This window comes from Pomacea canaliculata, linkage group LG3 (assembly GCF_003073045.1).
Source record: "Pomacea canaliculata isolate SZHN2017 linkage group LG3, ASM307304v1, whole genome shotgun sequence".
Taxonomy (NCBI): Eukaryota; Metazoa; Mollusca; class Gastropoda; order Architaenioglossa; family Ampullariidae; genus Pomacea; species Pomacea canaliculata.
In genome coordinates, this window is record NC_037592.1 from 4,954,457 (window position 1) to 4,967,503 (window position 13,047).

General features: G+C 41.6%; 1 protein-coding gene across 1 annotated transcript in view; it reads right to left on the bottom strand.

Moving 5' to 3' along the window:
- Window positions 1-1,867: 1,867 nt before the first annotated feature.
- The window catches only part of LOC112558703 (cell wall protein AWA1-like), a 48,052-nt gene continuing 36,872 nt past the window's right edge, over window positions 1,868-13,047 (bottom strand). Inside the window, exons 2-4 of the mRNA XM_025229302.1 lie at window positions 6,612-8,530; window positions 4,343-4,391; window positions 1,868-2,262 (exon numbers count right to left, since the gene is read on the bottom strand). Coding sequence (XP_025085087.1) covers window positions 1,898-2,262; window positions 4,343-4,391; window positions 6,612-8,530 — 2,333 coding nt within the window. The 3' untranslated portion in view covers window positions 1,868-1,897. The remainder of the gene's footprint in view (window positions 2,263-4,342; window positions 4,392-6,611; window positions 8,531-13,047) is intronic.

A 13,047-nucleotide genomic window follows, 5' to 3' on the forward strand; every position in this document is an offset into this window, starting at 1 on the left:
TCCTCGTCACATCTGCCTGTGGAAACTTCATGGTACTGTAGAAGCGGAATGCAACTTCAATGTATTCAGTCGAGTCAGGTTTCAGAGGCACAGCAAGAAACAACTGGAAAAGAACAGAACAGCTTAAGACTGAGGTTGGAAAATACATGCCAACACAGGTTAAAAGGTGGTCGGACTATCTACAGTTCTGGATACAGCAAACCCCCAACTTACCAAGAGGTTCTGTTCCAGGAGACTGTTTGCATGTATGTTTGTAAGTCAGTACTGGGATGGACATGTGTTGTGATTACACTACGGTACATGTACAACCAGCTCTATTTTCAGATGCACCAATATAAGCAATAGTTTGGGTTTTTTTACATGCTTGAGCAACTTTCAAATACATGAAATAAAGTTTTTAATTATAGTACAGGTATAAACACACATTAGAATCAAACCGCTTTGGTACAGTGAGAGAGAGTTATTGTTCAGGACGAGCATACCCTTGCTTCCTCTTGCTGCCATTACTTGGTGGACATGAAAACTATCCTTACATGCTAACTTTAAACTTGAAGACAATCCTTACAAACTTACTTTTGAGCACAAGGACAATTTTCTTTCTATCTACTGAAGTTTGTAACTCAAATGTTTGTTAGTAAGGGCTAACTGTATCTTACTTGGTCACCATGCGAGTATGATCTTTTGACCTTTATGTTATAAATAAACTGTAAAGGGTTCGCATTTATGTTTTCTGCAGAAGAAATGAAGACCATGCAATGCCAATGTTGGTGAAGTTATAATTAACTCACTTCACAAAAGTTTAATATATTCAATACATCTAACCTTATACTTTTGTCATTCATAAGAATAAGTCCTAGTCAGGTATGGAACCCTACATTATAGAAATAGCAAGCTTGACCATATAAACAGTTATGTTAAATGTGATTTGCTCTGCTCTCTTGGGACAGCTTTGTTCTTTTCCAAATATTTTTTTTTTTTGATATTACACAAGGATCTGCTTAATATTCCCATCCAAGAATAATGGTTTCACCAAAAACTCAGGGATGGATCCTTCCACCTACAAGCGGTCTGGAATGTGTCAAATGTTCTTCAGACTGGCATCAACTTTGACAGGAGGTTTTATCAGTATCAATCATTTTCAGTTTCAATCTGGCTAGCTTCCAGCAGCTGATCTTCTGTCTTACTTCTAATGGTAAGCAAACAGAGATGTGATGATCACCTGTAGTAATCGCAGGTTAGGCTCACCTTTGACCTTTCCAGTGATAAAATCAGATTGGTGGGTATTTTTCAGTTGGTGGTCTGGTTGAGCCTCAACCAGCAACCTTCTGCTCTGAAGGTGTGCACTAACTACCAGTCTGCAGTGTCTTTATCCCCTTCCCACCGCCCCTACCCACATAACATCAGGTATAGTGCAGCTGGTGGGGAGAAGAGGCTTTTTTCGAACACCTAGCCTCCAGTACCACCAAGTAAATGCTGCTTTCCTAACATCTGCTCTTCATGGATGCATAGTGTGAAAACCCTGCTTTAAACATTAACACAGCCATGCACACAAGCACACAAACCCACACACACACTGCACTGACCGTATTGGTGTCCATATCCACCCAGCTGTCGGGTACATCCTTCTGGCATCTTTCCTTGTTGCTGTCTATACATCTCTTCCCAGCTTCACCTTTGTCCCCCCATGCCCCAGCCACCTCCTCTGTCATGCTTCTCTCCAACATCTCAAAGTCACTGAGATCTTCCTCATCTTCATCCTCCTCTTCATCTTCATCATCAGAGTCATCAAATGATTCTATGACTGTCATGTTACTAGACTTTCCAGACTGCTTTTTGGGCACTCGCAACCCAGAGAGTTTCACACGATGCGAGCTTCTCTTTCTGTGCATCTTGGATGTCACACCACCAACACCCGAAGTGGTTGAAGACACACCTGCACCATCACTTTCATCATCGCTTCTGCCTCACCGTTGCCATCATCCAGATCATCCTCATCTGAGTCACTATGACCATTAAATTTGTCATCTGTCTGAACCTGTGAGGAAGTTTTTGTGCAGGAGGTGGAGGTCGATGCTGAGCTGGAATTGGATGTAGTGACAGATGCACTGGTGGTCGCTGTGGATGCTGAAGTGGAAGAAGTGCCTTGAATGTTGGCTGTTGCATTGATTAGCATCATCTCAGAAATGACGTTGACATAGTCACAGTCCAGCTTGTCCTCCAAGATTTCCACAACCATGTTAGGTAGTGAGTGCTTCAGTTCACCTAGAAAAAGTGAAAAACAATTTAAAAAGAATCTTTAAAATGTCTCCCATTCATTCTTTCAATACTTGTCTTTTATTCTGTACCCAACTAAAAAAAAATGTGACTGGATAGGGTTCACCACAAAGACCATCGCTGAAGTTGTGGCCAGGCACAACAAATAAAATATTTTCTGTTCCTCAAAGAAGCAAACTGATTACTTGACCACTCTTCCTGTTCTCTTTGTCCCTATCACCATTTCGTTCTCTAGTTTAATTCTTCACTTTTAGGACATGGCTATATTTTTCTGTCAAAATGGGTGGATGAGTGGGTAGGGTGGTGGGTAGAAAACCACTAGCGGATTTCAGTTCTTACAGTTGAGCCCCCTCCCCATTTTAGTTTAAATTCATGCTGTGATGGGATTTTCTCTTCCTTGAAAGATTTTTTTGGTGTTTCCTAGGCAGTAACGCCAAGGACCTCCTGCTGATCAATGCTGCTCAATACTTTTTTTTTCTAATATTTTTCCTCAAGATATTTTTTCCCATATGCTGCAGCACACCATTTCCATTTTCTCCCTCCATCATCTGGCAGGGCAGGCATTTGATTAAATGTGTCTGTTACTGCTCTCAGTGTCACTCAGAATAAGTTTTACCTCACTCAAAGAACATTACCCTCCGTCACACTGAGAAGCAGGTGCTAAAATTACTAATGCCATAGGGGCAGACATCTCCAGATAACTGAAGTTCTCACAGCAGTAATTGCTGTCACAAGAGGATTGGAGAGTGGCTTGGATGGGTATATGGGTGTGAGACTAACACAGAAATACAAATACAATGACATATTTTTACATCTTCCTTTGGTCTAGAAAGTACAATTTCTTTTAATATTGCTTCCACCTCCAGCACAGTACACTCTGTGTTTTACAAATTACTGCTCAAAGTAAAATTAAATGCGTAAAATACAAAAGTACAAACTATTCTGCAACATATCCTACAAAAATAGGAACATCCATCTGCCAATCCTTAGAAAAACAATTCTTTCAAGTTCTGATGGGGGAAAAAAAAACCTGATGTCCAGATTTAATGATCTTCCATACTTTATGTTGCCTATACATGAACAATACGTAAGGTGAGCTCACTCTGTCTACCTCTGCACACATCATTCTTCCATTGCCACAGAATCACGTGACAGACGGACCTAGTTAGTGAATCATGTGACAGACAAACCTAGTTAGTGAACATGAATGAAGTACATGCTGTATAATTAACAGACAGCTCGGCAATTAGACCTGTAGATTTGAAGCTGGGGTGTGGCTGACTATAGCCCTGCTAAGAGTGGTAGTTCAACCCTCGCAGAGAAACAGCATCAACAATGAGTCTCAGGGAAAAAAGTCCCGCCCATCAGCTATCAAATTAAAAAGAAAATGGGGGAGGAACAGAGGACAAAAGGCAGACACTATAATTGCTGTCCAATGTGCCTGATAGTCATTAATCAGAAATGCAGGAAATGTCTCTGTGCAGGCATTCAAGCATATACAAAGCATTGCTCACACATGCATGCTTTTTCACACACACAATGTGCATGCATTCTCTCTTTCTCTCTCTCCCACATCCACCCATACAAAAAAAAAAAAAAACCCACCAAAACTGTGACATGGATTCATAGATCTTAAAAAAAGTATGTTTTACTACCTACATGATAATGAACAGTTTTACTGACCCAATCCTCATAACTGAAGAAAATGAAGGCACCCTGTAGAAAACATAATGTAACAGACGCCAGTTGCGATGGAACTGCACTCAGTTACCAAAGGAAAAAAAATATCGGTGTAGCGATACCATTGAAAGCACTTTCTTAAAATAAAAGCAAGTGTATCAGTGCTGTGTCTCCCTGCCTTATCTTGATGCCAATGCTTAGTTAAAGAACATCTATGATGAAAACAATCTTTGTTCTACTAGCAGTTCCAACTCATTTCTTACCTCAGTCGTAAGCATCAAACCGTACCCAGAGATAAGAACGAGAAGCAAGAACAGTTCATTCTCACAGCTTTGACATAAAACTACCTCAGCACGAAAGTAAACAAAAATGGTTTTTGTAGACTCACTCATAGGGTAGTAGCTGCCACAGTTTGGTGCGACACACGTCAGAGATTCCTGTGATATAAAAATCAACATTGAAATAAAACAGAGTCTGGAAATTTTAAAAAAAAAGTCATTACTCCCCTGAAGATTTCGTAATGAAAGAAGCAGCTCAAGCTAAAAGGGGGACACCAAAAATACACTCCTGTTGATGGTCTAGTGAAGTTTAGGACTGCATATTTACAGCCTTAGCACACACATTTATTACTTATTTATTATTATTTATTATTTGAGGAATAAAGCTGCATGAAAGTAAGATGAACAGTAGAGGAGGCTGCTATAACATGAAAAAGTTATTTTAAAAAAACAAACAAAAGCCAAAGATATAGGATACTATTTTTCTTGATTTTTATCACTGGTGATTAGTGTGTTGGACAGGTCAATAGTTTGAGTTACACCCAGAAAAACTTTCTTTGTCTACCTGGCAGTAATGGGAACCCAATTTATCAGGAGAGATAAAAATAAAGAATGGTAGTAGAGGTTGGAAGTCACGTTTTCATTCAAGTAATATATTATCAGAACAGGTTTAAAAGATTTTCCCAGAATTGAGAAATGAAAGAAAGACTGAATATCTAAGCAATGACACTGGACACTATACAGATCATAACAACGGCTGTTTCAATCTGGTCAGACGTTATTCTTTCCATATAACTGGACAGATACAAATATACACTGCATATGGCATTCGAAAACCCTTGGCGGGTTAGTGCTGACATGTTTGTTTTATCAGCAGGCACCATTCACGAAAAGCTCAATGGCAATAAACTCAAAGAAAAAAATGCAAAAAGGTTTATCACAAGGAAATAGTCTTTCCTTATGATAAGACACCTAGTGACTGAAGGAACAGTGAACTTGAAAGTGACTCACAACATCAAAGCCATGACATGTAAAGTGGAGCCTAGCCCTCTCCTGTGATAAAATCTGGTCTCTATATGCTGCATGGGGAAGAGGAATAACAATCTGATATCTATATGTTGTACAAGGAAGAGGAATAATAATAAGGTATCTGTATGCTGTACTGCGAGGAGGAATAATTTTCCAATCACAACCTCCTGCGTGACTTTGAAATGATAACTTCAGGCCAGGAGCTAGCTAGATGCTAAGGCCCAGCAGTCAGCCAGAATTTTAAAAAAATAGTTGTTTAGCTGCCTGCACCTGGCCCAAGCTCCACAGCTGAGTGCAATAACTGACAGGCTAATATCTTTCCCATTCTCATTACAAAATATTCAACCAAGCTATGGTCTTTCCCATCCTAATTGTAGAATATTCACCCATAATCTTCCAACAATCCAGTCCACAACTTTCATGGACCAGAATGCTGAGAGTGAAATAACCATTTTTGTTTACATTAAATATACGAGGACCATCTTAGAAATATTACCATCTTCTACCTAGAACAGGGGTGGGGTACATATGGCCCACAAAATCATTTGGTCTGGCCCAGACAGAACTTGAAATTCAGTAAATCTAGGAGATTTTTTTTCAAAGCAATATAAACATAAATTAAATATTAAGTAAATCATGATAATATGGCTTGTTTTGAGGGACGTGAAAGGAATGGCATTCTAGAACAGAGAGGACATAAGATGGGACCGACAAAAGCGTGTCTTGTTGGTTGCCTGTGTCATGTGCCCTATGGGATGGAATAACCTATGGTCTTGGTTTTGGCATGGTCTGCACGTGCACAAAGACAATAATTATTACTGCTCAGTCTGCACATGTTCATGAAGACAACATTCATTACCGCTCTGCATATTATCTGCACAATAAAACTGTTGTTTTACTATTAATAAAACTGTTCTTTGCTGTGGAGGACAATTCATAAGAGTATGGTGATCAGGTTTCGCTAGTAGTGAAGAACTAAATGAGCGTTAATGAGACGAGATGCAAACAGGTTAAAAATAGAGTAAGAGCTTTGTCTTTATGCACACGCACAGACCGTGTCAAGACGGTCATTCCATTCCAGACAACTGCTGCTTGTCTGCATGTACTGTGGCGACTCAGAGGACAGTCAGTGCTGGGCAACCTCAGAGTGTACATGCTGTAAAAGTGTTAATAGCTAACACTCCAAAAAAGGCAAGAAATTTCAAAACATCCAAATGACAACCACTTAACATTTTTGGCCCCACGTTCAGATGTTGATTACTATGTCACATTTCTCTACTGTAGGGCCTAGTGCCTACAGTGAAGTGTCAAGTTGGGAAAACAACAAATGAAATGTGATGATGCTCATACCTTCTGTCTGCCTGTCAGCACCAGCTTGACTTGTTCCTCCAGACACTGCCCACATGCACAGTGCCCCTGGGTGCACCGCGACAACTGAGTGCCGAAAATGCTGTTTCCACATCGCTGGCAGGAGCCCCCATCACGATCCCTTGCACTTAAATCCAAACTGCTTTGTGCAACATCATCTGACGATGGGTGTGATGCAGGGCCAGAGCTGCTATTCACAATGGGGCGCACACGCTTCCGCAGTGGGAGGCTGGCATTGTCGAGGAGACTGATGGCACTAGTTGAGTTGCGCTTCTGTGCAAGCATAGCAGCTCCTGGGCACACTGAAGTTGAAAGTGCATCAGAAGTGGTGGTTACCATGGCAACAGTAGTGGCTGGTATAGTGGTTTGAATGACCAGCTGTTGCTGAATAGGGCTCAGATTGGTCTGTGTCGCACCTGTAGACATCGACAGAGACTTTGATGGACACATTGACGGAAGCAAAAGAGAGGGTGAAGACGATGCAGCACCAGGACCTTGTGCTGACAGAGTAGGAGTCATGGCCATTTGTGAAGGGGACACTGCGTGATTGCCACCCAGTGCCTGAGTTATAAGCTGTGTCACTTGTGGAGAAAAGCTGACCATTGTGGCTGGCGGCTGTACTGGGTGTGTACCCAAGGTAATGTTGAATGGTTCTGCTGGTGTCATCCGTATAAGGTTTGTGTTGCCATTTGCTTGCTGCTGGGTCGATGTCTGTGCCACCACAACCCCCATGTTCGGGACAAAAACGCCAGCTATTCCAGAATCAGATGATGCCGACATTGAATGGGACAACTGTCTTGAGCCAACCACCAATGGAACAGATGCCTGCGCTTGGTAAAGCAAATGAGTTGAGCTGCCAGTTGGGAGTGACTGTGGAGCTTGTGCAGCTACTCCTGATGAGGTTGCAGCTGTCATGGAGGTAGCCCCGCTTGCCTCCAACAAGGTGGGCACGCTCTGGCCCTGCATCAGAAAATCCACAAGCAGCTGGTGTTCAGTGGCACCAGGCTGTAAGGAAGATGAGATCTTTGCAGGTGCGAGGGCTGCTGACCCTGTCTGGGAGGTGGATGGAAGGGATGCATCGACTCCAGACTGGGGGCTGCAGGCAGCTTGGTCAACCAGGTCCACCAAGACATCTGTTACTCCTACTGCCGCCACTGACGTTGGAGGTGTCAGCAGATCTGCAGCTCTTCCTGATTTCAATATCTGAAGAGATGATGCTATGCTGGGAGAACTGGACACCCCAAGACCAGTGCTTGGCTGGGAACAAGAGGGTACAGGAAAAGGTGAGGCTATGACGGAAGTGAGGGCATGCTGAGTGGTGGTGGTGGGCAGCAACACTGTAGGGGTGGTAGTTGCACCATCCACTTGGTCAAAACTTATGCTTTCATCATTTGAATCCTCAAAGCTGCTGCCACCCAAGTCGGTGACAAAATGGTCAGTAGCATGGACACCGGCATCACCGTCTGATGCCAGCGCTCCAACACCATCTTTGTGGTCGGAGCTGGTCTTGGATAGGTCTAAGGGTGTTTGGTCGGCATCGCCCAGGGACAATGTCAGATGCATGCCTGAGGTGACACTCAAGTTTCTGTGAAGTAAATGCTTGGTGTCCTGTTCAGGAGACAGTCTGCTTGATGAACCCACACCTGCAATGGAGGGCAAGCCAGGCGTGCAGAGAGTGTTGCCAGCTCCCCCAACATCACCTGTAGCTTCAGTGCCAAGATCTGCCGCCAGGCAAGCCGAATCTACATCTGTGTCCCACGGCAGAGGGGAAGTGGGCAGAGCTGGGGGCTTAGTCTGCGAGATGAAGATGACCTCTGCATCCTGATCTTGATCCTCTGTCTCGTCAATGGTGATCGGCACAGTTTCTTCTTTGACCACCACAATGTCATCATCATCTTCATCTACAAGAGAAGGAAAAGATTTATGAGTTAGAAATGTTTTTAAAGCTATCTGATATTCTTTGCTAAATTCTAAATTTGCAATGCTATCAGTATGCAGGTTTCAATCAACATGCTATTCCTTTTTCTCTTATGAAGGGATATTGTTGAATCCTATTTAAAATTTAACCATATCTTCGAAAACTTTTCACTGACATGAAATATTTCATTTCCTTACAGCCATTAAATGATCTTTCTGTACAACACAAAGGACCAAAGCTATTAAGACAGTTGTTCTATGATTTTAAAATGATAGGCTGGGCTAAACTTTTAATGACAGTCTTTGATGAGTGATTTGTTACATTCAGAAATAAGCTGAAAAAATATATAAAGCCATAACAATGTTGAAGATGATGATGCAAGAAACCAACTGTACAGAAAAACTTATTCTGCATCTTTATTCAATGAAAACCTGGACAAGATCATGCACGTTCTTTTCCTCCAGACTTTTTCCTCCTGCTACTGTTTCCACTGTCAACATGTTTTTCATGCCTCAGAAGCAGATCAGTTGAGCAAGATGGACATTTCACAAGAATCCACACAGCAACTAGATCCTCCTTCCAATGCATCCTAATCCTTTCATCTAAATGTTAGAATGCCAGAGAAAGTGTCTAGCCTGCACAGTACAAGGACAGATGCATGCCAGCCAGGACTGCAGAGGGCAGCACTGCAGAGTGCCAAGGAGGTAACTTCCTGTTTTAAATGCACCTCGTGCACAGTGGTAGTTGTTTCCTGAAAACATTTCCTATAGTTAAAACAGTGGTTGGTGGAAGGGCTGCGAGTGTGGGGTGTCCAGTAGGGAAGGTGGTGCAGATTTGTTTTGACATCCAAAATTGTTGAAGGTGTTCCAAGTCAGTGCACCAGGGTATATGATGGTGTGGGCGCAAGTATTTCTATAATTTCCTGAACCTTTTATACTTCCTCCTACCACTGATTATTCTTTTATAATTGTATTGTCTCCATCTTTCACTTTCTACATATCTGCCCCACAATGTTTGTCTCCATCCCTTTGTTTCCATCATCTGCTCCTTTCACTGTCATTCTCACTTTTCCCTCTGACCATCTCTACATTTTCTTCCCCTCTCTATCTCTATATTTCCTCCTCTTGCTGACCATCTCTACAAGTTTCTTTCCCATTTTGTCTTCAAGATTTTCTGCACTTGTGTCATCCTTGCTTGTCATTTGTCTTGGGTCACTGCTTCAATTGGATCATTACAGTCTATTCACTGCATGTTTAGAATGCAGCAGAGGGAGCACAGACAGGGAGAATCAGTCAAGCCTTATTTAGCATCTTTATGGACACAAGTATGAACGTTCTTTTTTTGTCTTGCCAATAGATAACTATGGCAACCTCAGTGTCTGACCATGCATCTAGACATTCTGGCACACTTGTATAACTGAAATGCTATAGTTTGCCCAAAGACCAAACTCACATTTTGAGGTTTTTTGAGCAAAGGAAGAGGTAATAAGCTAAAAAGGAGTTAGGGTAGAAAGGGCAGAGATGGAGAAAGAGAGCAGAACCAACTGTATTAGGCGATGCGGGGCAGAGGGTGATAGACACAGGGTTGGCAAGGCAACAAGAGGGAGGGGAAGAGTTAAAAAAAAAAAAGGACTGAGAAAGTGGCAGGCAGGAAATGACACATAGACACTACCTGTTACATTGTACAAAATTACTCTAGCGAATAAAGTCTGTAAAAATGCACACACATTTAAACAATTTATAGAAAATTGACTTTCTGTTAAATCTTACTAAAAGGACTGCATGCGCAGATGCATGCTTTGATACTGCAGTAAGAAATTTGCGATGAACATGATTACATCAGAAGAAGGATCATAAGAATAAATGTTTATTTATAGGGTGCTCATCCCACCAACTATGGCGGATTTGTTTGTGTTTTATCCCATGCCAGCAGCTAAGGCCATATCAAAGCGAGAAAGAGTAACATTACATTAAAAAGTTGCGATGCCAATACTCCAGTTTAATTATACAGCGTTTTTTGTAACAAAAACCAACACAAGGAAGCAATATAATAAAATGATAGGTAATGTGTAAGAAAAAGGGTGTTGTGACCTAAAAACCACCAACAAACCAGAAACTAAGAACAAAATCTAGCAGGATATTAAAAAAAACTGAAATCTTATAGTAAAACTCTATCTGCGATAAAAAGTTTCTGTTGGGTGTTCTGGAGCCCAGGACATTTTATTAATACATGTTCAACTGTAAAAATTTCCTGACACCAGGGACAGCTTAGCGGGGGTTCACTTAAAGGTGCGACTGCGTGGCATAGCTGTGTCCTGACCAAGTCTACTTCCTCCCATCACACAGGATGGCATGAAGGGAGGCGGTTACAAAGACAGGGAAGGATGGCATGTAGCTTGCTCTGGCCCCGGATGTCCAGTGGCATTGCCACAGGGATGTAACATAGCCCGTGAAGATAGACTTACAGTCAGATACTAGTGATTGCAATTTACCATGAGACTGGCAAGTGGCCTTATCCGCTCAGACATTGCCAGCAATACCAGCATGGCCAAAGGCCCAAATAAAAACCATGTTCTTGTTGTGACGAATGAGAGCTGCGTGAATTTTGTGAAGTTGGACCACGAGACGGTGGTCAAAACCATTGGAAAGAAAAGATTGGAGGGCAGAAATGGAGTCTGAAGTAATCAAAAGGTTGTTCTTTGAAGAGCAGTGAATGTACTGCAAGACCAACAAGACAGCATTAAGTTCCACAGAGAAAATAGAGTGAAAATGAATAAGCCCATTGCAGTTGGCAGGACAGAACTGCTGCTGCAGCTACAGGGCCACCATCTGGAACTTTGGAACCAGCTGTAAAGAAAGAAAAGAATTTCGAATAGTCAGAAGTCCCCAAAAGTCCAACAAATGGGGACTCAAAGCACTTACATGAAGCTGCACAAGCACACACTTATTGGAAAGCATTAAATGTGTGTTACAAATTCATTCAACAAAATAATCAATCATAACCTCTCTCTCTCTCTCACATACACATAATCCAACCTTCACCTGACACAAACTCATAGTTAACAAAATGACATCTAAACCATAGTGTACTGTTTTGGCCATTATGGGATAGGCAATGTGTAAATTTATGTGCATGTCCATACATATATGCATGTGTGGTTGCTAAGGGACACTGCAAGAATATGCTAATGTGTTCATGTGCAAATATTGGTAGAGACCTGGCCAAGTGGATGAGCAAGTGGAAACAGAGTTGACATCTGCTGCCCTCGTTATATGAAGATAAATGAACATTGTGCTGAATCACTTTTATTCTGCCTGCTTTGTATTGGTGATTATGAACACACACTGTAAGCACTGCAGAGCGGGGTTTTACATCAAGCAGGCACCTGACAGCCATTTCTCACAGGGCTAAATGCACCAACCTATCATTACTTTTTCTTTTTGTTATAAGCTACATCTGTTGCTTAGTCAGAATGTTTCGTATCATGTTATGGTTTTGTTCTTGTGACACATATTTATAACCAAGTGGGAAACCAGGCAACAATCTTTGCCTCAAGGTAAGTTTGAAAATTTCGTCATCGTCCAAAGGCAAATGGCCAGATTCTATGCAAAATTTCATGTAAATTCATAGAGGAGCATCCACAATCTGCCCAGAAAGTAATCAATAAGCCAAAGTTACAAGAACAGGCCTAGCATTATGTTTCACATTGAATTGTGTCATGAGGGTGGTAATAAAGACACACACAGCAAAAAGCTGGTTGCACCAGATAAACTTATTTCTCATCTGTTAGCAGAGATACCCAAAATTAAAAAAGTCCTTATAATTCCATGCTTTCCCAATTTTCTACTCACTTGTGCATTCAAAAAGCACATTTAGAACCATTAAGTACGATAAAGTACGATCTGGAATATTACACTTCATTAAGCTTCACAAATATTCTTCTCCTCGAACCTTTGATGCAAACAAAAAAATGACTGAGCAAAGTAACACCGTGAGTGCACAGCAAGCCTTGATGTATAACAGCCTCTTAATTTTGTAGGAGCTACTGAAAAAAACATCGAACCAGAGATTTACACCTGCCAGCAGTGGGGGAAAAACTTTGATGATGACAGGAACCAGCTAGCCGTCCAACACTACACTAAAGTACCAACAAATGCCAGTTAAAAGGCAGTTAGATATTAAATGCCATCCTAACATTGATATATCTGGCTCTAAAATAGCACTAAATGCAATGCACAGGTAGGCAGCAAACCTAGAGCTTGCCAGCAGTAAAGCCTCCTTAACGTAAATGAAATTTTTTGTTTTATATTATGCATTATGAAAGCTGAGAAAACATCTTTCCCACACAGGATTTCCTGGTGTGCACAGCCTGCAGATTCAGAAACTACAACCATTCCCCAATACTCACACTCTTTCCATAACAATGCCTCTTTCTCATGGACTGTTCATTTAATTTAGTGGACATGAATATTCGCAGGTTAGTTTACTGGTTTACTGCAG